The sequence below is a fragment of the Tenrec ecaudatus genome, chromosome 14, assembly GCF_050624435.1.
Source record: "Tenrec ecaudatus isolate mTenEca1 chromosome 14, mTenEca1.hap1, whole genome shotgun sequence".
Classification (NCBI taxonomy): Eukaryota; Metazoa; Chordata; class Mammalia; order Afrosoricida; family Tenrecidae; genus Tenrec; species Tenrec ecaudatus.
Window position 1 is genome coordinate 66,411,725 of NC_134543.1, and position 27,282 is coordinate 66,439,006.

At 40.1% G+C, this 27,282-nt stretch overlaps 1 protein-coding gene across 2 annotated transcripts; it reads left to right on the forward strand.

Annotated features, from left to right (window-relative positions):
- Positions 1–6,098: 6,098 nt before the first annotated feature.
- TRAPPC6B (trafficking protein particle complex subunit 6B) lies at positions 6,099–26,065 on the forward strand. 2 transcript variants are annotated; one of them, XM_075532171.1, is made up of 6 exons: positions 6,099–6,466; positions 18,606–18,673; positions 19,351–19,468; positions 21,251–21,334; positions 23,807–23,900; positions 25,901–26,065. In XM_075532171.1, coding segments are annotated over exons 1-6 (447 nt in total). In that variant the 5' UTR covers positions 6,099–6,385; the 3' UTR covers positions 25,903–26,065. The 2 variants fall into 2 exon arrangements, with proteins under 2 accessions (XP_075388286.1, XP_075388284.1); XM_075532169.1 differs by lacking the exon at positions 25,901–26,065 and adding an exon at positions 24,521–25,852.
- Positions 26,066–27,282: the final 1,217 nt, after the last annotated feature.

Here is a 27,282-nt window from a genome sequence, read left to right on the forward strand (position 1 = left end):
CCCTGCGAGAAGCAGGAAGGTCTCCTTTCAACCGGAGTTGCGATACGATTTACATTTAATCACATCAGGGTAGGACGGAAGGGGAGTCTAATTTCCTTTCTCCGCCTCCAAAGATTTGATTGGAGGGCGTGGCCGTTCTGTTGGTGCGCATGCTCAGAGAGGGATCGGAGTGGCGAGGGGGCCGGTCGGCGCCAGCATCCCTTGATCAAAATGAGCAGAAGTATGTGGGACAGAAAAAGTTACAAATCGTTATAGCTAAGTATTATGAGTTGGTCTTGATTAGGCTTCTGTGTAAAACTCTTTACGTGCCTTATTTCTCACAAAAGTTTGCCTGAAGTGCCTGTAATTAATTTAATTGGAAAAAGACTGGCTTTGTGAATTAAGCTAAAAAGCTTGTTAAAACGAGTTTGCCAAATTTAAAATGTAAATATCCCGCATGTGTTTGTATCCCTTAGTATTTGCATCTCTGCCCGAGCAAGTCTCCCATCAGCCATAGATTCTTTTAAAATTCTTTCCCACAGTAATAGTTTCTGAATTCCTTAGCACTTTTCTATAGTGTAATTATGATTAGTTTGTGTTACCAGAATTAGATTGTCTACCAAAAGAAAGATTAGGAACACGAAACCTTACCAACCTTGGTATTTCTTACCCTGGCCTATGCATCAGCCACTGTGAATAATTAGATAATTTCATGTCCACTTGAAGATACATAACAGTGTACGCTGGTAGCCAACCTGTCAATCATGTCACAGCCTGCTGGTGTCTCCAGGTGGGGGAGGTCTTCTAATAAGGAGGGCCCTGGGAGCCTCCTCTTCTCTCTGTCCCTTCCCCTGGCTCACCCTGATTGCTGCATTCACTGTGATGCATGCACTGCCATTCGATCCACGACTCTGCACCCACCAACCTGCAGTCTGCATCATTGCTTGTGACTGTGTGAGTCTGAAGAGGGTCTTATGAACTAGTACCTAGTACGGGACTTAGAGACTTGAGTTGGACTGGCCTGGGATGTTGTCTTGATATATAATTACTTTTTGATATAAAGCTCTTTCTTACACATGAGTGGCTGTGGGATATAAAAAGACTGTCCCCTAGTTCCTCTCCCCCAAATGTTTGTCAGCCCTAGGACATTGCTTGCAACTAATGGTAAATAATCCTCAAGTTATCTCCCTGAAGGCATCAGCTATCCAGAGCAATCAGACTACTGTCTGGTCTACCCAGTAGGTGGGGCTCACTCCCTACTGATAAAGATAGTAATTGTTTCCATGGAGAGCCAGAGAAGTGGTCAACCATGCTCAGTGACATCCAGAGTTAAGATGCCATCCTGAATCTAGGATCTGCCCATCTTGTCACTTGTGTACCCCCAAACCCCTTCCTATTGCCTCTATACCCCTAGATTGCCTCCCTCCCATTGCCATATTACCTATAGTACAACCCCTTCCTGTGACGCATGTCTTTACTTGTTATTCGGGGGGGCTTACACGCCCCCAAAGGTACATAAGCCTTGGCTAGAAATAAATTGCCCTCTCCTGTTTCTCATCTCCTACTTCCACATGTACCAAGAGGAGCTGAGGTGAGCGTGCTACTATGAAATGTGCCTGAGTCCTTTATTTTACTCTCTCTTCTATCTCTCTTAGTCTCTATGACTTTACTATAACCTTTATATATCTTAACCATACAGTTGCGCTTACTGATAGTGTGAGGGGCTGGTTCCCCAGCACGAGTGTCACTGGATTTTGTTCTCTAGTCACCCTGACCTAACCACCCAAACCAAATTCAATGTCATTGAGGCGATTCCAACTCCAAGCAACCCGATGGGGCAGGATAGAACAGCCCCTCTGTAGGTTTCTGAGACTAACTCTTCATGGCAGTAGAAAGTCTCATTTTTCTCCTGGTTAATAGCTGGTAGTTCCAAACTTGTAGTTAGCAGCCCAACATGTTATCACAGAGTTTTGAAAGGCGTGTACACAAAATTCTCAAATTTCCATCAGGGTAGCAAGGTATTTTGGGAAAAGTAGTAGTCTCAAGATACTGTCTTGGGCTCCAAGCATGCTCTTTCAACCTTCACCTTTGTTCCCATGCTCTGTCTGATTTCCCCCTGATATTTCATACTCATAATTCTTTTGGGATCAGGGGCAGTGCTCTATACAACTTCCTGCTTATATGAAGTATATTGTCTCATCATATTGTCTATATATTAGGAGAAATCTCTCTTAGTCTACCCTAAAGGGGAGCAAAGTATTTCAGGTGAAGGTATGTTTCACTTGAGACAGCCATTTACAGGCATAGGTTTGTTTCTGGTCTGAGTCTAGGTTTCTTCAAGATAGACTGGATCTGTTGTTTTATAAAATTCTGTGACAGTTATACCAAATGTTGTCCTAGGAGAAATTATCAGTCATAATGAGACAAATGAAAAGAGAGGCAAGGAATGGACTGACACTCCATTGATATCATTCATGTCTGCCCAAGAACAATACATGACTTAAAGCACATATTACAATGATCGTTTCCCTCCCCTATTTTACTCTCAAATGCCCCCCCCAAATGTTTTAATGTAAGTTTCATTATATAGTCAGGAAGAACTTGGTTGGCCCAACAGGTAAGATAAAAGGTCAAAGAGTTAAGAAGGCTGATGGTGCCCAGCTATCAAAAAATATAGCATCTGGGGTCTGTGTAATCACGAAGTGCTGAAGGGATCAGTTATCAGGAATCAAAGAACAAAAAAATCATATCATTGTGTGCTCACCTCCCTGAGATGATCGCTGAAGACAAATGGGTGCATAAGCAAATGTGGTGAAGAAAGCTGATGGTGCCTGGCTATCAAAAGATATAGTGTCTGGGGTCTTAAAGGCTTGAAGGTAAACAAGCAGCCATCTAGCTCATAAGTAACAAAGCCCACATGGAAGAAGCACACCAGCCTGTGCAATCATGAGGTGCCAAAGGGATCAGGGATAAGGCATCATCAAAAAAAAAAAATCTTACCATAGTGAATGAAGGGGGCAGTGCAGAGTGGAGACCCAAAGCCCATTTGTTGGCCACTGGAGACCCCCTCACAGAGGGATCTAGGGGAGGAGATGAGTCAGTCAGGGTGCGATGTAGCACCGAAGAAGAATACAGCTTTCCTCCAGATCCTGGATGCTTCCTTCCCCCCCAACTACCATGATCCGAATTCTACCTTGCAAGTCTGGATAGAGTAGAGGTTGTACACTGGTGCATATAGGAGCTGGAGGCACAGGGAATCCAGGGTGGAGGATACCTTCAGAACCAAGGGGTGAGGGGCAATACTGGGAGAGTAGAGGGTGAGTGGTTTGGAAAGGGGGAACTGATTACAAGGATCTACATGTGACCTCCTCCCTCGGGGACGGACAACAGAGAAAGAGGTGAAGGGAGACGCCGGATAGGGCAAGATATGACAAAATAATAATCTATAAATTATCAAGGGCTCATGAGGGAGTGGGGAACGGGGAGGGAGGGGGAAAAAAAGAGGACCTGATGCAAAGGGCTTAAGTGGAGAGCAAATGCTTTGAAAATGATTAGGGCAAAGAATGTACAGATGTGCTTTATACAATTCATGTATGTATATGTATGGATTGTGATAAGAGTTGCATGAGCCCCTAATAAAATATTTTTTTAAAAAAGTAACAAAGCCCACATGTGTGATCACGAGGTGTTGAAGGGATCAGGTATCAGGCATCATCAGAACAAAAAATCTTACCATAGTGAATGAAGGGCGAAGTGCGGAGTGGAGACTCAAAGCCCACTTTAGGTCACTGAAGATCCCCTTGCAGAGGGGTCTCCGGGACGAGAAGAGCCAGACAGGGTGCGAGGTAGCAACATGAAAAATACAACTTTCCTCTATTTTCTAAATGCTTTCCCAACCCCAACCCCCACTATTATGATCCTAATTCTACCTTGCAAGTCTGGCTAGACCAGAGGATGGACACTGGTAAAGATAGGAACCAGAAACACTGGGAATCCAGGGCGAATGATCCCTTCAGGGCCAGTGATGTGAGTGGTGATACTGGGAGTGGAGAGTGAGGGTGGGTTGGAAAGGGGGACCCAATTATAAGGATCTACATGTTACCTCCTCCCTGGGAGATGGACAATAGAAAGTGGGTGAAGGGTGACACTGAAAAGGGCAAGATATGACAAAATATTTATAAATTATCAAGGGTTCATGACGGAGGGAAGAGCGGGGAGGAAGGGGGAAAATGAGCTGATGCCAGGGGCTTGAGAGCATATGTTTTGAGAATGATGAGGGCAATGAATGTAAAAATGTGCTTTACACAATTGATGCATGTATGGATTGTGATAAGAATTGTATGAGCTCCTAATAAAACTATTTTAAAAAAAGGTCAAAGAAAGATAACGCCTCTTTACTACATGCTGTAGTTCTGAGGATACCTTTAGGCCAAGCTTTCCAATTCTTGTGTGTCAGCATCTATCTTCCTGTAATCACACTCTCTCCCTGCTTTTTTTAGGATCTGTCTTGGCCCCTGTGTAATTTAGTGGCTAGAAATATATGTGCAGATAGAGCACTGAAGATGATTTTGTGCTGATTCAAGGCATAGCGTGGAGACGGGGCTGTTTCCAGGCTGTATCTTTCTACAGAGCAAATGCCTTCTAGTTTCTGCCACTGACACCTTTCTCCTTGGCTAGAGGTTGAAGATAGCACACTAATGTCTTGATTTTGTGTCATTATGACAGAGAATTTCTGCTAGGGCAATCTTTGGTGTAACGCTTATGGAATTTCATGAAACAACTGACAGCCTTTTCTGCAGACCAAGAACAAGCCTATGGCTGTGAATGAGTCACAGCTTCAAGTCAAGAATCTCTTCATCTTAAGAAAGAGCTTGCTACCCTTAGTGACTAGGAGAGATTTCTACTGGACACACCTGGCCTTTGGGCTCAAGATGATGGCCATAGTAGGCTCTTTAACCTCACAGTGCTGGTATTCCACTGGATACCATCTTGTGTGAATTCAGGAGACTTCATAATTGATTAAAGCCTATGTTCTTCACCTTGACACAAGCCACTCTTTCTCCTGTACTACATGTGAAGCAGCAGTTAAAGCTAATACTGTAAGTGGAATATAAATATCATCAGTAACCCTGACCTAGCTCATGTACCTTTTCTTGATGGCAGCTACTCAAGGAAGTCTGGTGCCTGCATGGCTGTTGTAGTGTGTAGCTCTGTGGCCCCGTTGTCTAATGACGTGTATGTTGTGTTATACCTTCCAGGCATTACTTGTCTATTTGCTGCAAGAAGCACATGCTGACTACTTGTAGACTCTACCTTGCTAGTAAAAATTAAGCCCAAAGTTGCTGCTGTTCAGAGACCACAAACTTTTGCAAAGAGTTTAAGCAACTAAGCAATGCTCTTGGGCTCCCATCCTGCCCTTTTGAGGTAATACAGCAAACTATCCCCTTCAATAATCTCACTCTTTCTGTTCAAATTTTTCTTTGCCTCTAGTCCGAGTGTTGTCCATCCCCCTCCGTCCACTGCCCCACACGTCAATCTTTCTTTCGGGTAGGTTAAGAACCAAGGAGAGGCTAGAAACCTTCGGTCTCCTCCTAGTAACGGTTTGTAGTTTCTATTTTGTATCTTCTGGTTCAAGAATATCTTGTCTTTTTGCTTATTCTTCTTCCCAAACATTTCCCTCCCCTATCCAGTCTCCAAAATCCCATTTCAACTGCCTGATGACTAAAATGTAATTTATTATTATTTTTTTTGCAAACCTGGGCTTAATTCAACTAAGTTGATTTCTCACTATACCTAAAACTTTACGGTCTAAAAATATGACTTATTCACAATTTTTACAACTTTTCATGATGGGGGACGAATGGCAGGAGAGAGATGCATTTGATGAGACTAATGGAAATTCTTGTAAATTCCTCTCTTACAATTGGTTGATAAGGTGAGGCAGACGGAGAACCATCGGGCTATTTTACCTCAAACTCTTACGTCAGGCCCGGAGGAGGTCTTCCGGGTGTCTGGACACCTGGCGTTAGTCCCGGGCCGCGGGCGGAACTCCGCGATCATAGAGCTGGCGGAACACCGGGTAGAGGAGACCGGAAGTTGTTGCCCCGCCCCGCCCCCCCCCCGCCGGGACCTGCTCGGGTCTCCGCTGACTAGTTTGGGTTCCCGCCGCGGCCCGGCTCTCGCTGCCTGGCGGGCTCGGTGTCCCCGGAGGTAGGCGTTCCGGGGTACTCGCCTCTCCCCACTGCGAGTCTCCCCAAGGCTGAGTGACTTGGTCTCCTAGCAACGAGGAACAGGGCCGCGGGAGGAAGCAGCGGCGCGGGCCCAGCGGCTCTGGCTAGATTAGAACCGGAACCTGGCCCGGCCCAAACGGGTGAAGAAACCCAGAATTTTGAAGTATAAGCAGGAAATGGCGGACGAGGCGTTGTTTTTGCTTCTGCATAATGAGATGGTGTCCGGAGTGTACAAGTCTGCGGAGCAGGGGGAGGTGGTGAGTGCCACACGTCCTTGATGTCTTTTTGCTGTGACATGCCCTGTTTCCCCTCAATTCTTAATTTGTGCCCCTTCGCCCCGTGATCTAACCTAACTGCTTCACTTCCAGGTGTCCTAAGCCCCAGGACCAGTCCGTTGTCATCATCGATACTTCCACTTTTTCTCCTTCCTCTGATTCGTTCCCTTCCTCTACCTGTGTTCTACGGGCCACAGATGTGCTTGAGCGATCTAAGCCTGATTTATATATGGTAGGATTAGCTGCAGAACTGGTTTGAGCCCTCCTATTTAATTTTGCTGGCATTTCCAATCCGTCCATTGAACAGACAGACATGCCCTCCCTTCAGAATCCTGTTCCTTCTCACCTCTACTTACCTCTGCCCGTACACACCACAGGATGAGGGTGTGCAGTCAAACAAAAGGACATTTACAGGTTTTAAGATAATTAGTAAACACAGATTCCTTTAGAAAATAATTACAAGAAAGAAGAAAATGTTCTAAACTGGTCATGATTGCATAACTCTTAATACGATTTGAGCTACTGAATTGTTTCATATGTGAATTATATGCCAATAAACTTTTTTAAAAACACTAAATTAGTGAATGTTATGAATTAAATTATTGCTCCCAAAATGTATGTATTGAAGTTGTGACTCCTATACAGGTGGATGTAGCCCGGTTTGGAAATAGGCCTTTCTTGGCTATGTTAAAATGAAACCATTACCAGTGTAGGTAGGTGTTGGACTAAACTACAATGCAACTTGTGAGAACTGGAACTTGATGGGACTACCCAGTATTTTAGGGTCTTACATGTTTTCCACTTTTCTTTCACTTTTAGTGGAATATCGTTGAGTTTTCCCTGTGACAGGTTTCTGCCTAACTCAGGTCCCAGATTTCACAGGTGTTACTCTGAAATTTCTCAGTTACAGAAAGAACAGCTTAGACCACAAGCAGATATAGGGAAGACATGCTCTCTGATGCAGATAGAGTCAGGGAATCTCTGAGCCCAGAAATTCCAAGCTTCTACAGGCTGAAATAGACCAAAAAGGACCCACCTCTACAGCTACACTGTGAATATGAACTTCTGGCTTTTTTGAAGTGTAATAAAATAAATTTCTGTTCTTTAAAGCCACGTGTTTATGGTATTCCCAGTACAACAACACTAGGAAATGGAAGACAGCGACTGTTGAGTGTCAAGCCTTGTTCTAGGAGCTGAGGCTATACTAATAAACCAGACACCTTCCTCTCCCTCATGGGAATTCTGTTCTAAGATGTCAGCGTTGTTTTGCTTTTTGCTAAATGATTCTTTTTTTAAAAAAATTATTTTATTGGGAATCATACAACTCTTTTAAAAATCATTTTATTGGGGGCTCATGCAACTCTTATCACAATCCATACATACATCAGTTGCGTAAAGCACACTTATACAGTCGTTGCCCTCATCCTGAAAATTCGCCTTCTGTTTGGGTTCCTGGAATCAGCTCCTCATTTTCACTTTTCCCCTACCACTCCCTGCCCACTCCTGCTAAATGATTCTTGTGGAAAACAATTTTGTAATGTGGACCCAACACCATGCTAGATAAAACCTTTGTCTCACAGGAGACTTAATGGGTGATTAAAGTATTGGGAGCTTATGAGGATTAGACTCATAAGTAATAATTTTCTTGTACTGTGGTGGCTTATGTAGGAGCCCTGGTGGGGCTCTAGATTAGGTGTTTGGCAGCTGACCTTAGGACTGGTGGCTCAGAACCACCAGCAGCTCCCTGGAGAAAGATGAGGTTTACTGGTTTCAAGAAATAGTTATAGTCTTAGAAACACTATGTAGATCACTATGAGTCAGAATCAGCTGAGTGGCAGTGAGTTTGAGTGGTTTATGTTTTGTTGTGATGCTGGATGCAGTGTCACTGGTATTTCAAATAACAATGGGGTCATCCTATGATGGACAGGTTTCAGCAGGGTTTCCAGACCTTTGTCTAGGAAGAAGGACCTGGTGAGCTGTGTCTTAAAAAAAAAAAAAGTCTGGCCAGTGAAAATTTTATGAAAAGCAGCCAATATAGAATTCTGAAAAAATGAGCCCCACAGAGAGGGAGGATCTCAAAATGTGACCAGGAAGAGCTGCCTCCTCAAAATAGAGTTGACATTCGTGAATGACAAGGAGAAAAGCTTTCATTTGCTGATAGTGGCAGGACTCAAAATGAGAAGAAACAGCTGCAAACATCTGATATTGTGAACATGAAATGCTTGAAGTATGAATCTAGCAAATAAATAGGAAGTTGTCAAAAATGAAATGGAATGCTTGAAGATAGATATTCTAAGCATTAGTGAGAGGAAAAGGACTGGTATAAACCATTTTGAATCAGACAATCAAGTGGTTCCCTATGCTGGGGATGGCAGTTTGAAGAGAAATGGTGTCACATTCAGTGTCAAAAAGACTATTTCAATATTTGTCTTACAAACCAGCGGTTCTTAACCTGTGGGTTGCGACCCCTTTGGAGGTCGAAGGACCCTTTCACAGGGGTTGCCCAATTCATAACAGTAGCAAATAACAGTTATGAAGTAGCAACAAAAATATGGTTGGGGGTCACCACAACACGAGGAACTGCTGTAATAAAGGGTCATGGCATTAGGAAGGTTGAGAACCACTGCTGTAAACAATCTGGAGGAGAAAGCGGGACTGACTATTCTGGGGTGAGGGGGTCATGGGAGAGGGGAGGTTGGGAAAAGAAAGTAGGGTTTAATAAACCTAGGGACAAGGAAACAACAAGTGATCTAAAATCAAGGGCAATGAATTACTTAAACCTGAATGAAGCCTGAACCTGATAGTGGGACAAGAGGAAAATAAAAGGAAATAGAGGAAAGAACTAGGAGGCAAAGGACATTTATAGAGGTCTAAATACAGGCATGTACATATGTAAATATATATATAAAATGATAGGGAAAAGATCTGTGTACATATATTTATATGTTAAGTATCAAGGTAGCAGATGGACATTGGGCCTCTACTCAAGTAGACACTCAATGCAAGAACACTTTGTTCTAATAACCTGGCATTCCATGATGCTTACCTTCCCGACATGATCGCTGAAAATAAAAAGGGTGCATAGCAAATGTGGTCAAGAAAACTGATGGTGCCCAGCTATCAAAAGATATAGTGCCTGTGGTCTTAAAGGCTTAAAGACAAACAAGCGTCTGTCCAGCTGAGAAGCAACAAAGTCTACATGGAAGAAGCACACCAGTCTGTGTGATCATGAAGAGTCAATGAGATCAGGCATCAAAGACCCAGAACAAAAAAAATCATATCAATGTGAATGAGGGGGAGTGCGAAGTGGAGACACAAAGCCCATCTGTAGACAATTGGACACCCCCTTACAGAAGGAAGCGACGATGCAGTCAGGGTGCAGTATAGCACCGATGAAACATACAACTTTCCTCTGGTTCTTTAATGCTTCCTCCCCACAACGATCATGATCCTAATTCTACCTTACAAATCTGGCTAGACCAGAGCATGTACATGGATACAAATAAGAGCTGGAAACACAGGGAATTCAGGACAGAGAAACTCAGGGCCAATAATGAGAGTAGCGACTCCAGGAGGGGAGGGGAAGGTTGGGGGAGAAAGGGGAAATTGATAACAATTATCTATATATAACCCCCTCCCAGGGGAAAGGACAACAGAAAAGTAGGTGAAGACATTGGTCAGTGTAAGACATGAAAACAAAATTTATAAATTATCAAGGGGGAGGGAGGGAGGGTGGAGGAAGGAGGGGAAAAATGAGCTGGTACCAAGGGCTCAAGTAGAAAGAAAATGTTTTGAAAATTAAGGCAACTGTACAAATGTGCTTGACACAATGGATGTATGTATGTATTTTGAAAAGTACTGTATGAGTCCCCAATAAAGTGATTAAAAAGGAAAAATCAAGATTTATCCTGAAGTATACTGTCAGGAAGAGCAATTAATATGACTATTAATACATGTAACCATCCACTAATACCCAAGGTGAGGAAATTGAAGTTTGTTTTTTTTTTGGAAATTAAAGATTTTTACCAGCCTATACATTCTGAAATTGATCAAACATGCAATCAAAATGCATTGAAAATTCTTAGTGATTGGTATGTGAACATTGGAAATGAAGCTGGTAGCTGAAAAATATGGTGGAACAAGAGTCACAAATGAAAATTTGCAACACTAAGGACTTATTCATTACAAATACAATTTCCAACAATATAACAGTATATATGTGGTGTGGGAAACTAAAGATCAGGAAGAGTGTATGCGACAAATTCTTTATTCTCATGTTTAAGAAGCCTGAGAGGCCAGGGTTCTGGGTGGAGGGAGGCTATGTTAGACGGGGTTCTCTAGAGAAACAAAACCAGGACACTAATAAGTTTATATATATTTATATAGATAGATAGCTAACATAAGAAAAAACAGTTAATTAACCTATAAAGCAGTACAAATGGCCCAGTGCAACTTCCATTAGACAGCTTGTACACTGGCAGTCCTTCAAATTTTGCTGCCGGATAGTCCTCCGTAGAGCAATTCAGGCTATCCGGCCACATGCAGCAAACAGCAAGGCAGGTCACCAACAGTCAGCCAGATGACAGGGTCCGACAGTCCCCAGCTCAAGAGTTGTACATTCCAGTAGTGTGGCGAAGCAGGTCTTGAAGAAACCTTAAATTACAGCGCCACAGTCCACGAGTTAGGTGTCCCACAGGTAGTGTAGCTTGCAAATGGAGGCACAGAACAAGCAAGGCAGCCGCACACTCGACTGACCACCAAAGAACAAGAGACAAGAAAGGCGAGATTCACTGAGCCATTTATCTCTGACCTTTAATCTCACATGTGTTCATTGGCCATGTTGGTACCATAAACCTTAACTATTTCCAAGGCCTTCACACTTGTGAGTTAGAGATGAGTCCCAATCACATTCTCATAATTAAGATCAATCCCCACAATATCCTCCCATTATAGTGCTACCTGAAGGTTCTCTCTTACAAGCACATGGCTAATTGCTATTTGGCCGACAGCTTTAGCTCTAGGAGCAGACATGTTGCTGTTCTCCCTGCTCAGAGGTCAGACACTGCCCCTTCCCTGCCCCCAGCACTGGTGGTGTTACTTCTTCAATGAACTCAGGGATATCTGGGAGCAGCTCACTTTATTACTCTGTGCTTAACCGTGCATGCCTGACGATAAACCAGCGGTTCTCAACCTCCCTAATGCTGCCACCCTTTCATACAGGTCCTTATGTTGTGGTGACCCCTCCCCAATCATAAAATTATTTTTGTTGCTACTTCATAACTGTAACTTTGCTATTGTTAGGAATCGGGCAGCCCCTTGGAAAGGGTCGTTCAAACCCCCAAAGGGATGGGACTCACAGGTTGAGAACCGCTGCTATATGTTGCTGTAAAAATACATTTTCTCTCTTTTCCTGGACCTGGTTCCAGATACCACAGAGGTGAGCACCCTAAAACTTTTGTCTGTCTCTTTAATTTCCTCCCTTTAATTACACAACCATCCCTTAGAACCCTTCTGGATATGGGCTGGACCCTACGATGTGGCCTGCATTGGGTGGAATTAATAAGAATAAAATTGACACTTGTGGAAAGAGATTGGAGATTAATATCATAGAATAAGGCCAGATGTTAACTACTGAAGAGATCATCAATGTAACTTGATTCCACCTGTGCTTGTTAGGAATGAATGTGTGTAGGTAATAATAGAAAAAATAAAAGCCAAAGTTAGTGATAAGTACAATATATCTAGGTATGGGAAATTTTGATAGTATGTGGCCTGAAGGGAGTACCAAGGAAAGGTTGTAGGAGAATGTGATCAAAACAAAACCAACCCACTGCCATTTAGTCGATGCCAACTTGTGGCATAACCTGATAGGACAGGGTAGAGCTGCCTTTCTGGGTCTCTGAGACTATATCTTACGGGAGTAGAAAGCGTCATCGTTGAATTATAGTAGCTGTGCAGTTTGGGGAACAGCGTGTGCCCAAGTGTCGAGCAAAGGAAAGATGGTGCTCTAGAGTTGCTGCAGAGATTTCCGAGTGTTAGGAAGAGGAGTCCTGATGGTGTCACGGTGACGGGTTGGGCTGCTTTCTGCCAGGTGGATGTTTGAAATCACCAGCCCCTCCTTGGGAGGGGCTGCTATGTGTTGGCATCGACTTGATGGCAGAGAATTTGCCTTTGGTGTGTATCAGAAGGGAAGGCTATCTGAGACAAGGTCACTGTTAGTCTCTCTTGTTAACTAGTAGAGGTCATTGAAGGAAAGATACATAATCCTGTGCTAAGGAATTAGGAGCATATTCTGGAGGCGGTGGAAGGGGGATTGAAAAGATCCAGTAGAGAAATAACATGACTTGTTTTTCAGAAATCGGCTACCAGAGATAGACAGTGAAAACTGCAAGAGCTGAATGTGGTGGACTACTTTAAGATTTCCCAGGTCTCACAAGGGTTCCTCCTTTGAATAGGGTGTATTCTTCACATTTCTTAAATCACGACTTTTAGTGGAAAATACTAGTTTTTCTTCTCTGACATGCTTCGGCCTTATACCGATTCTAGCTTACTCAGGTTCTACTGTAGATGAGAAGTTTAAAAAGCTGAGTGGGGGGTGGGGACAACAGAACCAGGTAGAACACTAATCCAGGAAATAATTGATAAAGGCAAACTTTTGTAGTCTCATAGGACAGAGTGGAACTGCTTCTTCTCTGTGAGTCAGATTGACTTATGGCAGTGAGTGAGTTTTTCACTTTAGCAATAAGAATCCCTGGTGGTACTGTCTGGTAAGTGTCAGACTATTGACCGAAAGGTCAACTGTTCTATGGGAGAAAGATGATGTGGTGTGCACCTGTAAATACTGTAGGATCTCTGTGAGTCAGAATAAACTCGGTGATTGTGGGTTTATGTTTAGCAGTAAAGATAGAGCAGAGCAGATGATTTTTTAAAACATAGACTCTAGAGCTGCAGTGTGGTGGGTGGGAGGGTGGGGGAAGTGAAGAAAATGACAGTAATTTAGTTGGGCTGACGAGGGGTGGATAACGATGGTGATGTTGGAAACAGCGGTTTAGGCTTGCCTGTCACTGTTTCAGTCAAAGACAAGAGCCAGGAGGATTGCAGAAATTCTCCTCATATGAGATTGAAGGAAAACAATGGCCTGTGCAACCTCCAAACTGCTTTAAAAAGTCCAGTGATCATCAAATTATGTGACAAAACAGGTTTTGCAGTGATCACAGGAAACCGTTATCTATACCTACATTTCCTCAGGTCACCTGATTCCTGGAATCATCATACTCCATTTCTTTCTAAATGAGGGATGCTTCTTGCTTGTCTTTTTTGTCTGTTTGCTTTTATCAACATTTTCACTTTATTTTTTCCTCAGTTTAATTTTTTTTTAAAATAATTTTATTGACAATCCACATATCTCACAATAAAGTATTTCAATCATATCAAGAAGGTTTGTAAAACCATCAGTTTTAGAATATTTTCTCCCCACCCCATCATTAAGTCGATCTTAAAATGAGTTGTGTAATCATCATTGTTTTAGTGCTCCATCCCCCTCCCACATACATTGTTTTTGCCCCCCAGCCCCCAGAACCTCCTCCCTATTTCCCACCTCTCCCTACCTCCTCTATAAACCTTGCAACAGTTCTTATCTCTCTGCATCTACTCCTGAGCTTCACCAACCGTAAAACCCAACACAAACAAAAAATAAAAACAAGATAAAATAATAAAGAGAAAAATACAAATATGCAAGAAAGAAATGCTCACCATGAATCTTTAAAAGGCCAGGGAGGAAAGTTTTGTAATGGAGCAAGTAAGAACTATACCTAGTACAATTTCAGGTTGGGTAAAGAGCGGTCAGCTGACCGAGTATCCAGTTTGATCCAGTGTAATCATGATTACAGTGATCTCTAGCTGACAGTAAAGTGTTTGAGACCCTTGCCTGTGGCTTGAGGGGATCTGCCAGAAGCCTAATCTGAATAGATACTCTGAAGATGGGTTTGGGCTCTGTGTCAGTCTGGGTAGGCTAGAGAAATTCATAGACACTCATGTGTATAAGAGCTTTATATAAAGAGTAATTGTACATTAAGACAACATCCCAGCCCAGATCAAGTCCATAAGTCCGATCGATACAAGCCCATTGTCTGATACCAATATATAAAGTCTTCAGACTCAGGAAACACATGCAATGATGCTGAATGCAGGAAGCTCACAGGCCAGTGGGTAGGAAGCCTAGTGGATACAGTGGCATCTGTATATCTGTGTTGGCAGGGGTCTCCACGTGGCTCCTCCAACTCAGGCCACTAGTGTGGCTCCATGTTTCTTGTCAGCTGCAATTTCCCCCAGGGAGTGAGCATGTGTCCTTCCTCCAGCAAGCTATTTATCTCCTAGTGCCTCCAAATGTGGTCATCAAGCTACGACATGATTGACAGGCTAACCTCCACTCCTTCACTCTTAATCCTCTCAAGTTGACAATAGATTATAAAACTACCACAGGCTCCCACTGTCCATAGCCTTCTACAAATTTGGTGTTTGAAATTTTAGCTCTGACACTTCGCCATATTTGAATTATGTTATTGTCATCTTTGGATCACACAAGCTGTTGTGCTTCCATGTGGACTTAGTTGATGCCTTGCTTAGATGGCTGCTTGTTTGAATGGTTACCTATCTTAATGGCCTTGTTTACTGTTTCCTGAGTTAGAACATCCCTACTGACTAAGCTTAAAAGGATTTTTACTGCAAGGAAGGGTGCTAGTACATGTTGGATTTCCAACAAACAAAATCTTAAAATTTTATTTCTAGTACTTTGATTAACAAGGCTCAATCTTTCACTATCTCTTTCACTCCCTATTTATTTAAATTGGCTCGTATCTAGAAGATCTGTTGAGGATGGAAATATTGTTGACTTTTGGCATGACTCTGGCAGTCAGGGTAGGACTGCAAGGGCATGACTCGTGATGGTGTTACCCCTGTACTGTATCCCTTAAAGATACACTCAGGCAAGCCCCTAAGAGAGACTGCCTCCTTGGGTTAACTTGGAGAAAGGTGGAAGTACTTCACTTTCTATTCTGTATTAGGAGTTTTTGGATTAGAGGAGTATAAGAATATAGTATCATTTTGAATACTTATAATTTGAGGAACATCTTGTATGACTGTCCAATAAGGTCTGCGTATAGGATTTTTTTGTTTTTGAAAACTGAAGATGTGTTCATTTTTATTTATGTATGTATGTATATTTAAAGATCACTTTATTGGTGCTCTTACAGCTCTTATAGCAATCCTTACAACAATTGTATCAAGCTTATTTGTACATATGTGGCCATCATTTTCTAAACATTTTCTTTCTTTTTGTGTCCTTACCTCCTCCCACTGTTGTAACCCCTAGATAAATTATTATTATTTTCATATATTATACCTACTGCTGTCTCCTTTCCCCCACAGTTTGTACGTAGGGTTTTTAAAGAGAGAATTTCGCAAAAAATAAGGCCAATAGTATAGTTGTAGGCACTGGATATACAGCGAGCTTCAGAATATATGGAAGTCCCTACCCTTAGGCATTGTAGCAGAGGCCATGGAAAGTATTCAAAACACAAAACCAAACTTACTGCCATCAGTTGATTCCAACTCATAGCAACCTTTTCGAACAGGGTAAAACTGCCCGTGGGTTTCTGAAACTACTGTTTCATGGGAGGCGAAAGCTGCTGATTCTCCCCAGGGTGCAGCTGGTGGTTTTGACTGCTGGCCCCGTGATTAGTAGCGGAGTACTAAGTAACTAGTGTGCTACCAAGGCTCCTATAGAAAATATAAAGTCTATCAATTGCGTGTCATGTTACATGGTAAAAGAAGACAAACTAAGAGGGGCTGTGGGGAATATAGCATCATAAGCACTAAAACAGTTTCGGACTCAGTATTAAGGGGCATGGCTGGAGAATTTACACTTTTAACAAGTGATACTGATGCTTTTTACTGCAGGACCATATTTACATTTACATGAGAATATTAGCATAGACCTGATGAAGGGGAATAATGTTATTTAAAAGAATGAAGTCTGAATAGGCCATATTGACATGGTGACATGGAGGAAGACTATTGTAAGCAGAGAGGACAGTAATGCAAAATCCCAAGCTCAAAATGTGCCTCTTGTGCTTAATGAACAAAAAGGAGACCTTGTGGCTGTAGCAGAGTGAATGTGACGAAGATAAGATTGAGGCCAGGGACATAGGAGGGTACAGATTGTATAAGGGAGCTTTAAAAAGTTGGTAGAAAAAAAAGTTGGTAGAAATCAAGGAATTTAAAAAATCATTGTGTGTTCATCTTCCTGATAACTATCACTGAAGACAAATGGGTGCATAAGCAAATGTGGTGAAGAAAGCTGATTGGTGCCTGGCTACCAAAGGATACAGTGTCTGGGGTCTTAAAGGCTTGAAGTAAACAAGCGGCTGTCTAGCTCAAAAGCAACAAAGCCCACATAGAAGAAGCACACTAGCCTGTGTGATCACGAGGTACCAAAGGGATGAGGTATCAGGCATCAAGGAAAACAAATAATCGTTGTGAATGAGGGGGAGTGCAGATTGGACACCCAAAGCCCATCTGTAGGCAACTGGACATCCCCTTACAGAAGGGTCGCCGGGAGGAGATGAGCCAGTCAAGTCAGGGTGCAGCATCGCAATGATAAAACACAACTTTCCTCTAGTTCTTAAATATGTCCCCCACCCTCCCCATCATGATTCCAATTCTACCTTATAAATCTGGCTAGACCATATGATATACACTGCTACAGACAGGAACTGGAAATACAGGGAATCCAGGACCTTCAGGACCAGTGGTGAGAGTGGTGATACAGGGAGGGTAGAGCGAGGGTGGAGTTGAAAGGGGGAACCAATTGCAAGGATCTACATATAACCTCCTCGCTGGGGGACGGACAACAGAAAAGTGGGTGAAGGGAGATGTCGAACAGTGTAAGATATGACAAAATAATAATTTCTAAATTATCAAGGGTTAATGAGGGAGGGGGGAGCAGGGAGCGAGGGGGAAAAATGAGCTGATACCAAGGGCTCAAGTAGAAAGCAAATGTTTTGAGACTGATGATGGCAACAAATGTGCAGGACACAATGGATGTATGTATGGATTGTAAGAAGTGTTGTACAAGCCCCCAATAAAATGACAAAAAAAGGGATGGAATTTCCCATGAACTATTTGAAGATCCCTGGGATAGCTCTATGGAAGTCATAAAGAGGAGGTAACATTTTTTTTTTTTAGAGCAGGTAACATTTAAAGGAGCAGTTCTCAACCTGTGGGCCACAACCCCTTTGGGGATCGAGTGACCCTTTCACAGGGGTTGTGTGATTCATAACAGTAGCAAAATTACAGTTATGAAGTAGCAACGAAAATAATTTTATAGTTGTTGGGGAGTCACCACAACCTCAGGAACTGTATGAAAAGGTCACAGCATTAGGAAGGTTTTGAACCACTAATTTAAAGCTTTAGGATTAAAGAGAATTCCCAAAGGCAAAGTCGTTTGGGAATTTACAGATATAACAGGGCAGTTCAGTTAAGAAACATTGAGAATCAGGAATCTTACGATATTTGAAGCAAAGAACAGTATAATTTAGTGACAACATAAAAGGAATGAATGACTAAAAAAGTTAAGTTGATAATAGGTTTTGTTCCTGAGAGAGGAAAAAGTAGTTGAAATGGAAACACAATTGGAATCCTTAGGCTGTGGTAGTTGTGAGCATCTGAAAAGAAGTTCTAAGCGTTCCATTTTATTATGTTATGGAAACGGCCAGTACTAAGAAGATTCAAGGTGCCTTATAATTCACTTTTTGTTAAAACGTAAAGATTTACAGAAATAGTTTAGCATATAATATAAAAATACTGAATTTCTAGCAATTTTTAATAAAAGTAATAAAAATAAAACCAAGCTCACTGCTGTTGTTCAATGTCCACTCGTAGCAACCCTGCAGGGCAGCGTAGAACTGCGCTGTTTCCCAGGCTCTGGCTCTTCTCCTCTCCCCCCCCCCCCCCATGGAGCAGCCGGTGGTCTGTAACTGCTGTGCTCGCCTTGCAGTTAGCAGTCCAACCAGGACGCTGTGTAAAATACTGACAACTGTTCATGTGATTTCTTTTAACATAGGAAAATGGACGATGTATCACTAAGCTGGAAAACATGGGGTTTCGAGTGGGACAAGGATTGATAGAAAGGTGAGCAGTATGGATTTGAAAATTTTCTTCCAGGTAGGTTATGAACAAAAATGATCCCTTTTAAAAGATTACATAAAACTTGAGATAACACAAATTTTAACTCCTGAGTAATCAGTTCTTCTGTTAATTTATAGATTGAAATTTTTTAAGGTCAGAACTCATTATACAGCTTCTGTGTTTTAATATGTGAGGAAAAGTGTATTTTTTTCCCCCTAAAAACTTCAGTCAAGTCAAAGAAATGTTTTATATCTTGTTGTTCCTGTTTTATATTTGGAAGGTTCTTTAATGTTAAAGAAATTTTGTTTAAAACAGAAGGCTGGAAATGCCTTAACACATATTTCTGTGCAATAATCTTCCAACTTATAGATTTATTTTTTAGTATTCATTTCCCACTATCTGAGTAGTTTAACTGATTATATTATACTATATAAAAATGATCTGATTGTGCTCAGCTTTTTTTCTTCATGCTAGAGTGAATATAGAATAAAATTGCAGCTATCCCATTACACTAATTTAGGTCTAACAATTATATGGTGGATTGTGAATCCACTGGGATGAGATCAATTTTACTTAGTAATTATCATTTTACGATTGTCAGTAAATATGCATTTGGATGTTAATGATTTGCTCTTTAGCTTTGTTTGGAGAAAAACCATATTACTTCTAGTTCTTTTTAGATTTACAAAAGATACTGCAAGGTTCAAGGATGAGTTAGATATCATGAAGTTTATTTGTAAAGATTTTTGGACTACGGTATTCAAGAAACAAATCGACAATCTAAGGACAAATCATCAGGTATTTAGATAAATTAAAGCCTACTGCATAAGTCTTTGTATTCAATCTATCTATCTATCTATCTATCTATCTATCTATCTATCTATCTATCTATCTATCTATCTGGCGACTTAACTTATTTTAAAATTAATGTAAGTTTTTCTCTGACATTGTAAGTTGTTAATTAGCCATTAGTTTGAGGTTTCTCCAATAGGGTACAGTCAGTGAAAAGAGACGAAATACTTCATGACAGTTATCAGCATTGATAATTGTTCCTTTCCCCCAGTAAAATTATTGTTTTAAAAATAGCAAATAACAGAATGATAAAGATTTTAGATCTGGCTCCTTACCAGGGAGTGGTAATAATAATAGAACTACAAACATATCTTTTTTTTTTAATAAGCCCCTGTGATTGGCCTGTCTCATTCAAGAAGATTTAAAAAAAATCTACCAACCCCTTTGGATAGTAGCAATACATTTTGACTTACCCTCATATTTAACTCTTAAATAACTTGCATTGTTTAGTTCTTGTCATAGTATTTTCTACTCTTACATTGATACTGTAGAAATGAATAGATTGCATAGGAACACTACATTTAAAATATTCATCTTTATTTTAAAAACTCATATTTAGGGTGTTTTTGGCATTCTGATTAAATTAAAAAGAAGAATGTACCTGGTAGCTATCCAGGAGCCCCTCAGTAGTGCAAATGGTTAAGCACTTAACTGCTAGACCAAAGGTTGGTGGTTTGAACCCATCCAATGCTATCTCAGAAGGCATGCTGGACCACCTGCTTCCAAAAAGTCACAACCTTGAAAATCCTTTCTGTATACTCTTTACGCATGAGGTTGCCGTGAGTTGAAATGGACTCAAGGACCACTAACAAGTACCTACCAATGGGATTCATTGTTTTCATTTAACAATACCAACCTTAGCTCTGACTGATTTGAAATGCTAATGGGAAAAGGTGACTGCCCTGCTTATTGCCTGATTTTGAGATATGATTTAATAATACATAACTATTAGAAAGGGAGCCTTAGTGGTTACGCTTTGGGCTGCGATCCCCATGTTTGATAGTTGAGAACCACCAGCACCTCCTTGGGAGAAAGCCTGGGCTTCCTACTCCCATGAACAGTTTGGTAATGGGTTTAGTTTTGGGATTCACTTGAGCTGGCCATGCATTACTAATTTATTTGTACGCCCTTGAGGTCATTGTGACATGCAGTGGCCCTATAGGGCAGAGTAGAACTCCTCGGGTAGAATTTTCTAGGAGATGATCTTTATGGGAACAAGCTGTCAGTGACTGGCGGTCGTGAGCCACAGACCTTTAGCAGCTGAGTGACTAACCACTGAGCCACCAAGACTTCTGTAGGCTGAGGCTTTAAAAGCTAGATAGTATGTTTCATACATCTGTATTTTCAGTGTCTAAAAGCATTAACAATATTAGTGCTATGAAATTGTGAACACATGGAGCGGGGAGGGAGGGGAAAAAAAAAGAGGACCTGATGCAAAGGGCTTAAGTGGAGAGCAAATGCTTTGAGAATGATTGGGGCAGGGAATGTGCAGATGTGTTTTATACAATTGATGTATTATATGTATGGATTGTGATAAGAGTTGTATGAGCCCCTAATAAAATGTTAAAAAAAATTGTGAACTCACATTTAAGCTTAAACATTGCAAAATTCCTTAAAGAAAATTTTGACTAATGGAAAGAATTTTAATAACTCAAAAAGATATAAAAGAGTTCACTTTTAATTCTAAAAACCTATGTCAACTTTGAATGTCTTCTATTTTGGAACCAGGGTATCTATGTACTTCAAGACAACAAATTTCGCCTGCTTACACAGATGTCTACAGGAAAACAGTACTTAGAACACGCATCAAAGGTACTTAATGAAATAGATGGGGGTTTTAGTGGTAGCATTACAACTGATTGTGATGATATATATGCAACTCTTTTTAAAAAGTAATTTAAATTTGGAAGTGTATGATATTTGAATATTGTATAAAAAAATTGCTAAAAAATAGCAAGAAACCAAATTTGACCAATGGATACTATGGATGAATGAGGAAGAGTTTTTGGTTAGGGAGCCTTGAATTTATGTTAATGGTCGTGAAATAATTTGGAAAAGGCTCTCAATAATGGTTGTACAACATGAAGAGTGTAATAATGGCACTGAATTATACACATAGAAGTTGTTGAATTGGAGAATATTATGTATATTTTTGTCACAATTTAAAAAATGATTACACAAATAACGAGTACAAAGGAGAAAATGTTCTAAAATTGATTGTGGTAATGATTGTACAATTCTTGATATGATAGAATTGTTGAGTTTCCTGGTATGTAGATAAAGTGCCAATAAAACTGTTTTAAAAAAAGATGGAGGTTTTCTATTAAGGAAAAAGTACAATATTAATTAGTTTTTTTAATTAAAAGTAGATTTTAAAGTTCTTTTAGGCTTAAATGTTTTTTTTATAAAATAGAATATATGTCCATCATTTTAAAATAACTTAAAATAAACTGTAGCAAGTGGGTTTATGAATACCAATTAAAGAAGCAATTGAATAGTAGAATATTAAATATAGCATAGATTTGTTTGGAGATATTAAAGCTTATAAAACTGATGTTAAGCCAACAAGGCCTAACACAAGTAGAGATACCAGGAGGATTAGGGGAGGGTGGGGGGAGAAAGGGGGAATCAATCACAAGGATCAACCTAGGACCCTCTCCCAGGGGGACAAGTAACAGAAAAGTGGGTGAGGGGAAACAGCGGATGATGTAAGATATGGAAAAAATAATGTATAATTTATCAGGGGTTTGAGAGGGAGAAGAAATGGGGAGCTGCTATCAGTGGGAAGAGAATGCTTTGAAAATGATGATGGCAGCATATGTGCAAATGTGCTTGACACAATGGAGGAATGTAGGGATTATGATAGAAGATGTAAGAGCCCCCAACAAAAGTATTTAAAAATAAAATAAAACTGATTTTAGCTTTGCAAAAGTATTCTCTTGTACGTTACAAATTTATAGCTAGCATTTGTTTCTAATACAAAGTTAATATGACATATATTTGTGTTTCTGGATTTTTTAATATGTTTAGAAACTTAAGAAATCATATTAAGTAATCATATTTATTAAAGAATGCTGACAACAGATTTGTGCATTAAGTTATATAGCCCCTCTTATCTAGAACTTGCATGTTCTCATTAAAAAAAGATCATAACATTATCTTGAGGTTTAAATGTCTGGAAAATGGTTAACATAGATACTTTTCATATCCACCCCCAAAACAAACCCAAACCAAAAAAGCTTCACTTCTCTCCTACGAACAGCTGGTGATTTGATTTGTTTGTAGCTCAAGTAGTAACCCCTCTATGCCACAAGCACTCTGGACGAGATTAGTAATTTTTAACTATTTTGAGATCCTGAACATCTTTGAGAATTTGATAAAACCTTTATGCACCCTCTCCTCATAAGTATCTCCATACAGTGATTTTGACTTTCACAGACTTCTTATTCTCTATGGTTAAAGTAGGCCTGGATAGACAATCTTTTTTAAAAAAATAAATCATTTATTGGAGTTCATACAACTCTTATCACAATCCATACATACATCAATTGAGTAAAGCACCCTTATACATTCTTTGCCCTCATCATTCTCAAAATTCGCCTTCCACTTGGGTTCCTGGAATCAGCTCATTTTCCTTTTTCCCCCTCCCCCTCTCTCCTGGCTCCCCCCTCCCTCTTGAACCCTTAATAATTTACGGATAATCTTTAAGGTTTTTCCCAGCTAGAAATTTCATGGCTATAGATCTATTTACTCATATATATTAAATAGCAATTATATTATTTATAGGTATATTGTTACCATCACATAATACAAAAATGTGGGTATCAAAAATCCTTGTATTTCAGTAACCTCTATTTTTGCCCTGGCTTTGTCTTCTGTAACTGCGCCCCATTCCCATTCTTAATTTGTGTGTGACAAGGTTTCTGAACTTCTGCACTATTGATACATTGAATAGATCATTTGTTGTGGGGGACTGTGTGGGCACTGTAGGATGCTTAGCATCACCGACTAGATTATCAGTAGCATCCCCCAGCTAGCTGAGCTTAAGGCAGGTGTATATGCTTTAGGTGCCAAGAGTTGGGAAAGATGTTTTGAAATTGGATGATTAGAAAAAAACACCCCATGAATCCCACCAAAATTCTTCTACCAAATCTCTCAGCACTTTGGACATTTTCCCCATAACCCTACATTTAAACATTCAGCAATGATTTATTGATAGCATGACTTACATAAAAATGTCATATTTATCAATAGTTTTACAATTTTAGTAATTTTTTTTTTTAGTATTTAGCATTTACATGTGGCTTAATCAGAGGTGGCTTATCAAATTTGGGAATAAAAAGTATCGTAACAGCAGAGGTGTCTTCAATGCCTGCCTGTAAGTTGAATTCATATTTCTTATAACTGTTTTAAATAACATTTTTCAGATTTTTAGTTTGTTGGTTTTTTGATAGAGGAATTGCTAACATTTTAATGCAATGGTATCATTTTAACTTTGAGTTTAACATTTAGTGTAGCAGACTCATACATAATCAATGATTTCTGAATTAAAATAAGCAATTATTTAGAAAACCTAAAGAAATCCAATTATATTGGACAAGAGATGATTCTTAAGTTCTTAATTTTTAAGGGAAAAATTTTAAGTGCAAATTTCTCTATAGTATTGAAAATAAGTTTGTGCCTTTAAAACAGCTTTCTGGATCTATTACATCAAGCTACTTTAAGCCAGATCTTTTCACTGGCTATATTACCTTTCCACTCATAGTGATAATTGGCAATGGAATAAAAAGTAAGAATCACAGAGAAACAAGGCATCTATTCACAAATCAGCTAATCATCTCTTAAAAATGGAACTGAATGTATTGTGAAGTGTGGACAGGTGTTTGATTTAGCATGTTGCTTGACTGGAACTACTTATTAAATACAGTAGAAAGTTGATCTTTAGGCTTGTTTCATTTGTATGTAAAGTAAAAAAAGGTTTTTCATATTTTTTTTTAGGCAAATTTCAGGTGATGATACAGAAGCTGTAGGATCTAATGAAATTCAAGACTTCAACAGTATAAAGAAATAAATTATTCATGAAAACATTTCAAGTAGCAGTGATTTAAATTATATCTTTCTGAGTGTTTATTAATGTAAGGTTAATTGCTAACAAAAATAATGGATGTATTGTTAAGCAGATTGTTTTAATACAAAGTTAAAAGGGATAAAGGGACATCCACAAATGTTCAGTTTATTGATACAACTAAAAATGAAAGCCTAACTTTAAAGTAACCAAAATCTGAGCTATAGGACCTTTATTTTAGACATATTTGTTTATAATACAGGATCTTTAACCTCAGAGAAAGCCAAACTGAGTGTTCAAATTACAAGTATCCACCAGTCCAAATTGTGTAAGAATTAACATGTGCTAGATCAGGGGTTCTCAACCTTCCTAATGCCGTGACTCTTTATCATGTTGTGGTAACCCCCAACCATAACATTTTAATTGCTACTTCATAACTGTGATTTTGCTACTGTTATGAACTGGACGACCTCTGTGAAAGGGTCGTTTGACCCCCAAAGGTGTTGTGACCAACAGGTTAAGAACTGCTGTGCTATAGTTGGAGCTTGTGTTATTAAAAAAAGCAAAAGTACACTAAGTTAAATTTATTTATTTCTCTTAAAAGAAAAAATGTATAACTGTATAAAATGTCATGTATATGTTGTTTCATAATGCATATCTAATGTACCTGAATTGTTTAAAACCTCTCACTTTTAACAGAACTCAAATTCTTTGAGAATGCCATTAAAATACTCCAAGTTAAATATAGTTTCAATGTAATGTAACTGTGTTTACAAGGAATTTTTATTCTTCTCCTTGTAACTTATTCTCCCTACGCATGGGAATACTAGTGAAGGCGCTCCCAGCTCTATTTCCTTGTTCCCTCATCCCAGAGGTAGAAGTCACGCAAACAGGACTCATCCTCTGACAAACAACAGCTTAGCAAGTAAAACAAGGTTTCTCTTAGGACTCAAGTGACAATAGAAATGTAAAAGATTAGCTAGGAAAACAAGGGGGCCAATGAGAGATTAGCTGTGGAGTCAGAACTCAGCAGAGGGGGAGAATGGTTGTACAACGTGTGTGTAATCAGTGTCACCAAATTTCACATGGAGAAACGGAACTGGTATGCTTTGCTGTGTATATTCTCAACACAGTTTGAAGATCATCAATGTCATCAAATTGTCTGTGTAGAAACTTTAGAAATGTTTTGCTGTGTATGTTCTCAACAAAAAATAAAATTTGGAACAACCAATAAAGTTACGTAGCATTTATAAAAACGAACCTTCATTGGGCTCTGTCTTCTTAGTTTGTGCTTGTGGTTCTTCCATTTCCAGGACCTGTCTATGCTGCCTTTGTGGTGTGAAGACCAGGGCATTTCTTTCTGGGGGAAAGAAAGAAGCCTGCACATCTCCTTTTCAACTCTTCTCCCACAAGGTCGTTTAGCCACATCAAGAAGCCTACGTCAGATTAATCCTCATCAATTTAGTGCTATAAAATGCTCCAGGGAAACTTAACTTTTTTGTGTTGGTCTGATTCTTTATCCTCTTAATACTGATGTACATCATTCAGATTGGTCTAAACTTCTAATAGTCTCATATTTTGAATTAGAAAGTAAAATAGCCACCAGGCCGTGAGGATGCCCCTCAGTGACCAATGGCGCTACAGGGGACAGCACTGGAGACACATTGTGGGAATTGCACCTGACCTGATCCCACCACACCGAGGCAAATCACTGGGGGAGTGCAGCGGAACAGCAAGGGAATGGAGTGGCAAGGTCCCCAGGGAATGCTGAAAGTGGACTTTGGGGCCAAGACGTGGTGCCCCAACAGACTGGACTGGAAAACGCTCTTAAGGGCCAGCAAACAATCCTTGAACTAAAAAAAAAAAAAAAAGAAAGTAAAATAGGAAGAGAAAGGGAGGGAGCAAAAGACCTTATTATGTGATCTGACCTAAGCAGGTATCATGAATTCAAGTATTTTTGAAACTGTGTTATGATCTAAACTGATCTGTACTTCGATGATTATAGCTGTAGTTTCCCATTTAATTTTACTCATGCTTAAATTTACTTGACACATGGAAATAGACAGTAAGGAACAATGACACACTAAACCTTTTTGCTAGGTTCTGTACCACAGAGCAGATTAGGAAGGGTAACTCACTGTAATAAATTGAATAAATATTAAAAAGCATGAAATAAAAACTAAAAATTTGCAGATAACTTTTAATAGAAAAATTATGTCAGCTTAATTCAAATTAATAAAGTAGACCTAATGCCATAAATAAGGAGCCCTTGTGGCATAGTGGTTATGTATTAGGCTAGCCCCAAGGTCAGCAGTTCAAAACCACCAGCCACTCCCTGAGAAAAATACGAGGCTTTCTACTTCCAAAAGGGTTAGTCTTAGAAATCTACAGGGGCTGTTGAAGGGATCAGGTATCAGACATCATCAGAACAAAAAAATCTTATGATAGTGAATGAGGGGGGCGTGTGGAGTGGAGACCTAAAACCCATTTGTAGGCCACTGGAGATCCCCTTGTAGAGGGGTCTCAGGGAGGAGACGAGCCAGACAGGGTGTGAGGTAGCAACAATGAAAAAATACAACTTTCCTCTAGTTCCTAAATGCTTCCGAACCCCCCGCCTCGCCCCGCCCATTATCATGATCCCAATTCTTCCTTGCAAGTCTGGCTAGACCAGAGGATGTACACTGGTACAGGTAGA